The sequence below is a fragment of the Budorcas taxicolor genome, chromosome 11, assembly GCF_023091745.1.
Source record: "Budorcas taxicolor isolate Tak-1 chromosome 11, Takin1.1, whole genome shotgun sequence".
Classification (NCBI taxonomy): domain Eukaryota; kingdom Metazoa; phylum Chordata; class Mammalia; order Artiodactyla; family Bovidae; genus Budorcas; species Budorcas taxicolor.
Genome location: NC_068920.1, coordinates 29,929,737 through 29,939,518, shown reverse-complemented (window position 1 = coordinate 29,939,518; position 9,782 = coordinate 29,929,737). Strand labels below are relative to the sequence as shown.

Below are 9,782 nucleotides of genomic sequence, written 5' to 3'. Positions count from 1 at the left end.
TGATCTACGAAGAAGATTCAGCTTTGGGACCAAGGACCAGGCTTGATCACTCAAGAGCTTTTGTGTAGCAGAGTTTTATTAAAGTGAAAAAGGGACAGAGAAAGGTTCTGACATAGACATCATAAGGGGGTTGGAGAGTGCCCCACTCATTAGTCTTGTCAAGGCCTTATATACTTTTACCAGACCCATTCCCACAATATAAATCTTAAATTAACAAGATTAGAACTAACAACAGAAAGGTCTCACCAGACCCACTTCCACAACATACATTTTAAGATGATAGGATTAGTCAGAAGGTTCTTAAGAAGGAGAAATATGTCTTCAAGCAGGATACATTGTTGTAACATAATCATTGGTACAGAGTTTAAGGGAAAGCATATCCTTGAGCAAGATGAGTTGTTTTGTTGTGCAATCGTCAGCTCCGGGCTTAAAGAAAAAAAATTTGTCCTTTTCTCCTCCTTGAGAACTCCAGACGCCTCTCTCCTCCTCCCGGACCCCGGATTTTTATCAACCTGCCTAGGAATTGGCTCTCTCACTTCCATTTGGGTTCCTGTGTATCTTGATTGTGGAGGTATGCATGGAACTACACACACAGACAAATGAGTACATGTGACACCGGTGAAATCTGAAAAAAAAAAAAATCTGTGAATTGTAGCAATGTCAATTTTCTTTTTTGACATGGTACTATATTTATGTTATATGTTCCAGTGGCCCATTTGGTACACAGGAACTCTCTGTATTATTATTGCTGCAAATTCCTGCAAATAAATATTTTTTTTCAAAATAAAGATAATTTAAAGTAAGATAAAGATCTGTATGAACTATTGACTATTACAGGTTATATTGTTAACTAAAAAAGCAAAATACAAAGACTATGTATTATATGTTACTTTTCATATAAGAAAGAAGGGGATAAGAAAGGAGTGACCCTTTTCTGAATACAATGTTTTATATAATTCTTAACCTTATAACCATGATAATGTTTCACATATTCAAAATTTAAATAAATAATTAAAAGTCAACCAGAATGTGAGGTACCCAAAAGAGATACAAATGGGAATAAATGAACCCACGAGTGTTACAGATGAACAGCATAACCATGCTAAAGAAAGTAAAGAAGAAAAGAATTAGCCTAAATTAACTTTATGAAAGAGCATTTGATTCCCATGCCCGGTATAGACGACTCTAAGGTGAAAAAAAAGAACTGTGCACAAGTCGGGTTCTCTAGTTAGTGAAGTTGTTATTGGCAGGAGTAGGGGTTAGAACTTCTGAAATTGCTTGTATATTAAAACTGACAAAATAAGTAAATAAATTACAGATCATGAGAGCCAACTTTCCACAGTCAGAGAAAAAGTTACAAATAAGGAAATGATGGAGGCTAGAACAAGCTCTGTGATATTTTACTGGAATTGGAGGCATCAGTATGAACTTGTGGTTATACACACACACAAACGTACAAAAATGAATAAATATAAAGAAATAAGAATATATGTGTGAATGTATATGTGAGTATACATAGATATTTCCAAGCTCTGTTAGCTGAGAGAGCCTAGAAAGAATAATAAAATAGCAATGAGCATACTTAGCACCCAGATTTTGATTTCTGAATACATTCTCTAATACAGTAAAAGGAACCTGGGGTCCTTGGTAAAACAGTTGGCTTTAGGGCTTGGACTGCAAAAGCACAAGATGATCTTGGAATATCTGATGATGCCACAGAACAGAGAAGTGTTCAGCAACGTTGTTGTTCAGTCCCTAAGTCAGATCCTACTCTTTGCGATCACATGGACTGCAGCATGCCCAGTTCCTCTGTCCTCCACTATCGCCCAGAGTTTGCTAAAATTCATGTCCATTGAGTCAGTAATGCTATCCAACTATCTTATCCTCTGTTGTCCCCTTCTCTTGCCTTCAATCTTTGCCAGAATCTGGGTCTTTTACAATGAGTTAGCTCTTTGCATCAGGTGGCCAAAGTATTGGAACTTCAGCTTCAGTACCAGTCCATCCAATGAATACTCAGGGTTAATGTCCTTTAGGATTGACTGGTTAGATCTTCTTGCTGTCCAGAGTCTTGCTCTCTTCTTGCTCTCAAGAGTCTTCTCCAGCGCCACAGTTCAAAAGCATCAGTTCTTTGGTGCTCAGCCTTCTTTATGGTTCAATTATTATATCAGTTCATGACTACTGGAAAAAGCATTGCTTTTTTGGCAAAGTGACACGTCTGCTTTTTAATATGCTGTCTAGGTTTGTCATAGCTTTCCTACAAGGAGCAAGCATGGCCGCAGTCACTGTCTGCAGTCATTTTGGAGCCCAGGAAGGTAAAATCTATCACCATTTCTACTTTTCCCCCTTCTTGTTGCCATGAAGTGATGGAACAAGAGGCCAGTAATGTTAAGGGCACATTAAAAGAACATGGGTATCAACTTAAAGGAGCTCCCAAAGGCCAAAGTTGGGACAATTTGAGCAGAAGTATAAATAGTGATATTAATTATAACAATAGGATAAAACACAGAGTAAACGGGGTATATCTTATAGTCCCAAGGAAATGCTCATGAAGTAACATAGCATGTTGAAAGGATGAGTCACCTTGAAGGAGCTTTAAAGCCAAATATAAGAATTTCCACTGCAAAATAATGGTAGTATTGGACTATAAAGTAAATATTCACAAGTCTATACTGAAGGAAATGGCAACTCACTCCAGTATTCCTGCCTAGAGAATCCCATGGACGGAGGAGCTTGGTAGGCTACAGTCCATGGGTCGCAAAGAATCAGACATGACTGAGTGACTTCACTTTCACTTTCACTATACTGATTAAATAATGACTTAATGAAAGATTAAACAAACAGAAGAAGAAGTAATAGCTCTTCTTTACAATAGAATTTCAATTATTAAGTGGAGAAAGAGTGATAGAAATAGAAAATAGATACAATAGAAATATTTGTTGCAGAGAAGAATCACTGATGAATGTCAAGATAAATGTAAAAGCATGATCAGATATAAATGTTTGCATAATTTCAACACATTCTTCCACAAGATAATCCTTAGTTACAAAAGGAAAATGGTAACTTCATGATGGAGAAACCTGGTAGAAATTACTTTAACCAAAGGATCAAAGTTAACATCATGGTCACTTTATTACTCTTCATAAGTGTCCAGGTCAGGTCCAGTGTCCAGGATAAGCAACTGCCCCAAGTTAGAGGAGACTTAAGGAGATATGACAACTCCTTAATGCAATGTGGTTTCCTGGATTGGATCCTAGAGCAATAAAAGAATATTAGTGGGACAATTTGAAAAATTCTAATACTCTTTTATCAATGTTAATTTCCCATTTTGGGGGAAATGATTATGCAAGATTCAACATTAGGGGAAGATAGAGACTTCTCTGGTGGTCCCATGGCTAAGAATCTGCTTTCTAATACAGGGGAGGCAGGTTTGATCCCTGATTAGGAAGCAAAGATTCCCACATGCCACAGGGCAACAGAGCGCACGTGCCACAACTAGAGAAGACTTTGCACCGCAAAGAAGACCCAGTGCAGGGGGCGGTGGGGAGGGGGGTGGAAAGCATTAAGGGAAGATAGTTGAAGGGTATACAGAAACTGTCTGAACTATTTTTGCAGTTTTGTTGTAAGTCTAAGATTATTTCAAAATAAAAAGCTAAAAAAATCAAGAACATATATTACCAGTTGTGTGTGTGTATGTGTTGTCGGTTTTTTTAATGCAAAGGGGGCTTCCCTGGTGGCTCGGACAGTAAAGAATCTGCCTGCAATGCAGGAAACCCAGGTTTGATCTCAGGGTCAGGAAGATCCCCTGGAGGAGGGCACAGCAACCCATTCCAGTGTTCTTGCCTACATAATCCCATGAACAAAGGGGCCTGGCAGGTCCCCAGTCCATGAGGTCACAAAGTGTTGGATGTGACTGAGCAACTAACACTTTAATTCACAGAAAACACGTGTTTATCTATATACATGTATATTTAATCTGTATTTCTTAAGAAAATTAAGAGTGTAAGAATTTATATTTGTTGTTCAGTCGCTAAGTTCTGTCCAATTCTTTGCAACCTCATGAGCTGCAGCACACCAGGCTTCCCTGTCTTTCACTATCTCCCAGAGTTTGCTCAAACTCATGTCCATTGTGCCAGAGATGCCATCCAACCATGTCATCCTCTGTCGTCCCCTTCTCCTCTTGCCCTCAAACTTTCCCAGCATCAGGATCTTTTCTAATGAGTCAGCTCTTTGCATCAGATGGCCAAAGTATTGGAGCTTCAGCCTAAGCATCGGTCCTTCCAGTGAATATTCGGGGTTGATTTTCCTTAGGATTGACTAGTTTGATCTCCTTGCTGTCCAAGAGACTCTCAAGAGTCTTCTCCAACACCACAGTTCTAAAGCATAAATTAATTAATCATTTGGAACCAGTCCGTCGTTCCATGTCCAGTTTCTAACTGTCGCTTCTTGTCCTGCATACAGGTTTCTCAGGAGGCAGGTAAGGTGGTCTGATATTGACATCTCTTTAAGAATTTTCCAGTTTGTTGTGGTCCACACAGCCAAAGGCTTTAGCATAGTCCATGAAGCAGAAATAGATGTTTTTTGGAATTCCCTTTCTTTTTCTATGAGTATTATTTTTTATAGAACAAACATCCTCATCAAAGAGAATGTGATAAGAAGACATATAGTTGGAAAAAATCACAACTATTAAAGATCTACTATATATTGTCAGGGACAATGTTCAATATTTGATATTTCTTTAACTTTCACAAACATTCTTCAAAGTAGTTTTTCTCCCCAGTGATAGTAAATGAAGCTTTCTAGTTTTTAAGCCTGCACTGTTTTCTGATCTGGAGTTTGAGCCATTCTATCTCCAAAGGTTATTGTCCTTCCCATTTATTCAAAATTATTTTCCAGATATCATTCAATTTTTTATTGTTTAGGGGAAATGTTGATTAGTTCAAAATATTTGTAATATAAAATAAACAGAATCCCTTTTAGAAAGAGCTGGAAATGTAAATTTGTAGAGAAGTAGCATCAATATTAAGAAATAAGTGTATATTGCTCTAAACAATGAGTCATTTCAGGACTTGAAGTACTGGCAGTATAACATTTATATTTTAGAAAGATTCCTTTTTTAGCAAAGAGAAATACAATAAGTTCCCTACATACAAACAAGTTGCATTCCAAGAGCATGTTCGTGAGCCCAACAAAGTAATCCTAGGTACCCAGCTAACACAGTCAGCTATGTAGTACTGTACTGTTTATAATACCTTTTACAAAATACATAAAAACAAACCAACACAAAAAATAAAGAAAACGTTTTTATTCTTACAGTATAGGACCTTGAAATGTACAGTACAGTAAAACAGCTGGCATACAGGGGCTGGCATCAGTGAACAGGCAAGAAGAGTTACTGACTGGAGGAAGGAGAAGAGGTGGGAGATGGTAGAGCTGAAGGATCATCAGCAATAGGAGATGGAGGGCAAGCTGGAATTTCACTCAAGCCTGACACTGATAGCACCGGCTCTGATTCCTGTGGTCATATGCTTCAAAAACTAACAGTGCCTCCTCAAGTAAAGAAAATCCCTTTGCCATTTCCTGCATCGTGAATCTCTTTGGTTCTTCAGTACTTCCTCGTTCTCTTCATCCTTTCTGTGGGCTTCCTATTCTATCTTTTCACCCTTTTTTTCTGATAACATTCTATGATGTCATATCACAACTGGGAAACATCTCTTATAATCACTGTAATGCTTGGAATGTATTATTTTATTTCACAGAAAATAACTTTCTGTGACTATATTATTTCCATCTGTTACAAGTTTAAATATATTTGTAATGGGTTAGGGTTAGTGATGGGCCAGGTGTGACTAAAATGGATAAGAATGAGGTGGCAAAAAAATTTAAAGATTGCTTCAAAATTTTCTTCTACGGCTAACAATTCTACATCCTTCATTAAGTGCTCCATGAGAATCTCATCTTCATTTCTCAGAAGGACTTATTATCTCGGAAAGGAAATTCTTGACAGCATCAAATTCTCTAGGTATTTCTCCCTACTTTTCATGAGAAAACATTAGGTTGAGATGGTATACAAGCTAACAACTTAGTGTAAGTAAAAGAAGCAATTCTCAGGGGAATGGGTCACCCCACTGTGTCAAGAAATTTGCTGGAATACAGAATAATATTGATTCACTTTGATTGCTCATCTATGTATTTCAATGTTTGCTGACAGAAAGCAATCATTGAATGCCATTTGTTTATAAATTAAAGGAGGTGATAATATTATCACTGTTTCTAGCTAGTATATTCCATCTCTACCAATATAACTAGTGGTATTAAGATTATACTCTATGTCATTAATATTTGTATGTTTAAAACATAGTATTTGACCTGATAATAATAAGATGTGTTCTGTTTTTACTTGAGAAAAATCTATGGAAATGGTTACTGAAGTTAGTCAGCCATAGGATATTAATAATATTGGTTATCAAAATCTAACAATATTTTCAATGTATAAAGCACATTTGTACATAGTATCTCATGTATACCAGGTGAAATCTCTGGCTGTCGAGGTGAAACATGATATTCATCTCCCTTAGAAGTCTTTGAAAGCTAAATATAGAAAATACTTTTAAGATGCAATAGTTTCCATATTATTCACCTTATGATTTTAACAGATAGTTTGTACCTTAATTTTGAATGTCAAAATTAATCTCTCTTTTTCAAGTTAAGCTTTATTATTATGGACCTTAAATTTGCATAGAAAATTAATCAACAAAATTTTAAAGGGCTATGAATAGTACTATTCTGCACTACATGCTCTAAAAATGCAATATAGATCCTTATGCATCTTTTCATTGATTCTAGGTTCTATTTTGAATTATGAGGTGACTAAGTTCCATGCCTTAATCTTATCAGTAACTGCTGGTCTTGACGAAACCAGGAGGGAAGGTTTGGTGCTCTCTCTCCATCTCTCTCTAGGATGAATCTGTAATGTGTGTGTGTGTGTGTGTGTGTGTGTGTGTGTGTGTGTGTGTGTGTTAGTAAAAGTGATATTTCCTCTGAGACCATATACTCTCCCATCGCTTGTTAGAGATAATTAGTTCAGGGAATTTTGAAAGGAAAGTTTTACTCCATAGGGTGAGGCAGAAAAGGAAGAATTGAATCTGATATCAACTCTGAAACCAATATAAATTCTTCCTTTTCAAATGTGAATCCTCCAATCTTCAAGTGTTTCCTGTACAGAGCGTACATCAGAGTTACCCCCAGCCTGCTCCTTCTCTGACTCCTTATCTGAGTGGGAGGGGGCATGTGGATATTTGGGGGCTTCAGGTGGTATAACTATTGTGTACTTATCAATATTCTCTCTCCATTCTGATTCACCTCTGCTGGGTACTGTTGCCTTCTTACCGTCTTTCCCTCTCATAGATTTCCTAAATGTCATCTTTCTTTTCTCTTTGTTTTCACTCTGGTCATATCACTTGGACTTCCAAGTGAAGTCCCAAGAAACAGAAGCAACTGTAGACATGGGAGTTCTGAGGTTGCAATCAAATTTACTAAGTTAGTGATTCTGTGTAGGAAGAAATATAACCTAGGCCTCTTTCTTATCATTTATGGTTTTTTGCTTTGGGTTGGTTTTTTGTTTTGCTTTGGTTTTTATTTTGTTTTGGGCTGATATTTTTTTGAACTTTAGGCCATAACTGTATTATGGGCAATTTGGCTTATTACGCCAATACTTCACAGCCTAAATGCTTATGCATTTTATTTACATAAGCTTGATCAAATCCTCATTCTATGAGGAAGCTGCAGAGAGATTTTGAACTTATCCATGGAGTTCTATTCATTAAACATACAGAATGAAATTTCACTTAATAGCAAAACTGGTTCTCTGATTCAAAGACATAATCCACTATTCCCATCTATACGTTTCATGCGACTAGAAGAATTCAACGCTTCCGTTTAAAATTTTTTAAAGGTGGATAATTTTGTGTTCATTCCCTTGTAAAATAATCAGCATTTGAAAGTAGCTTTTTACATCCTGCAGAACTAAAAAGAGTGATGCAAAATATTGGTAAAAAATTCACAGCCCAGAGCCTGAAAATTCGCAAATAATATGCTTTCAGATCCAGTAATTACTTAACTAACACCTATTGAAATTCTGGGTCAAGCATTCAGCATTTCCAAAGAAGTTTCTGTTCTACCATTTTACCAGTCAGTCCATTTTGAGGGAGCGTATCTATGCCCTTCATAGATACTCTTCTTTCTCCTACCAGGTAACATGTGGTCACAGGTGATGGAAAATGACAGCACAAGTGCTTTTGAAGGCTTCATCCTGGTGGGCTTCTCTGATCGTCCCCACCTAGAGCTGATCCTCTTTGTGGTTGTCCTCACTTTTTATCTGCTGACTCTTCTTGGCAACATGACCATCATCTTACTTGCAGTTGTGGATTCCCGGCTGCACACACCCATGTATTTCTTTCTGGCCAACCTCTCATTCCTAGATGTGTGCTTCACCACAGGTTCCATCCCTCAGATGCTCTACAACCTTCAGGGTGCAGATAAGACCATCAGTTATCTGGGCTGTGCCATCCAGCTCTACTTCGTCCTGGCTCTGGGCGGGGTGGAGTGTGTGCTCCTGGCTGTCATGGCATATGACCGCTACGCTGCAGTCTGCAGACCCCTGCACTACATGGTTATCATGCACCCGCGTCTCTGTGGGCAGCTGGCTTCAGCGGCATGGTTGAGTGGCTTTGGCAATTCTCTCATAATGGCACCCCAGACGTTGATGCTACCTCGCTGTGGGCACCGGCGAGTGGACCACTTTCTTTGTGAGATGCCAGCACTAATTGGCATGGCCTGTGTAGATACCATGACCCTTGAGGCACTGGCATTTGCCTTGGCAATCTTTATCATCCTGGCACCACTCATACTCATCCTCGTCTCTTATGGCTATATTGCACGAGCTGTGCTAAGAATCAAGTCAGCTGCCGGGCGAAAGAAAGCCTTTAACACCTGTAGCTCCCACCTCATTGTCGTTTCTTTCTTCTATGGTACGATCATATACATGTACCTCCAGCCAGCAAACACTTATTCCCAGGACCAGGGCAAGTTCCTTACTCTTTTCTACACAATAGTCACTCCCAGTGTTAACCCCCTAATCTACACACTGAGAAACAAAGATGTTAAAGAGGCCATGAAGAAGGTACTAGGCAAAGGGGAGGCAGAAGTAGAGTAAAAAGTCATCAAATCTGGGGACTGTCTTTTGATCCACCTTCTATATATACTGTTGCTGCTAAGTCACTTCAGTTGTGCCTGACTCTGTGTGACCCCAGAGACAACAGCCCACCAGGCTACCCCGTCCCTGGGATTCTCCAGGCAAGAACACTGGAGTGGGTTGCCATTTCCTTCTCCAATATATACTGTTAGACCTATCAAATAAAGGAGTGTTCTGACATTACAGACTGAGAAGGGACTTAATGAGATGCGGGAATTCAATGGTTTAGCTAGGTTGAGAAAGTGCAAATTCCTGAGTTGACCATCACTTGTATTCCTCTCAAGTCCTTCTAAGTCAAGGATTCATCACTAGGAGGTCTCCAATACAGGATCAGACAGTGACCTATGTTTGCAAAATATTATCCATGAATGTAGACACCAGGCATTTTTGTACCTATACCAGCTTCCGACACAATGATCTGTACTGTTTAGGTCCTCAGTATGGGATTCCTTGGTGGCTCAGATGGTAAAGAGTCTGCCTGCAGTGTGGGAGACCTGAGTTTGATCTCTGGGTTGGAAAGATCCCCTGTAGA

General features: G+C 38.6%; 1 protein-coding gene across 1 annotated transcript; it reads left to right on the top strand.

Annotated features, from left to right (window-relative positions):
• Positions 1–8,254: 8,254 nt before the first annotated feature.
• LOC128055272 (putative olfactory receptor 2W6) lies at positions 8,255–9,211 on the top strand. The gene has a single exon (XM_052647754.1). The coding sequence runs from the start codon at positions 8,255–8,257 to the stop codon at positions 9,209–9,211; it is 957 nt and encodes a 318-aa protein (XP_052503714.1).
• Positions 9,212–9,782: the final 571 nt, after the last annotated feature.

Excerpts from the sequence above, each read along its gene's own strand:
- LOC128055272 (XM_052647754.1), top strand. The coding sequence starts at position 8,255 with ATGTGGTCACAGGTGATGGAAAATGACAGCACAAGTGCTTTTGAAGGC.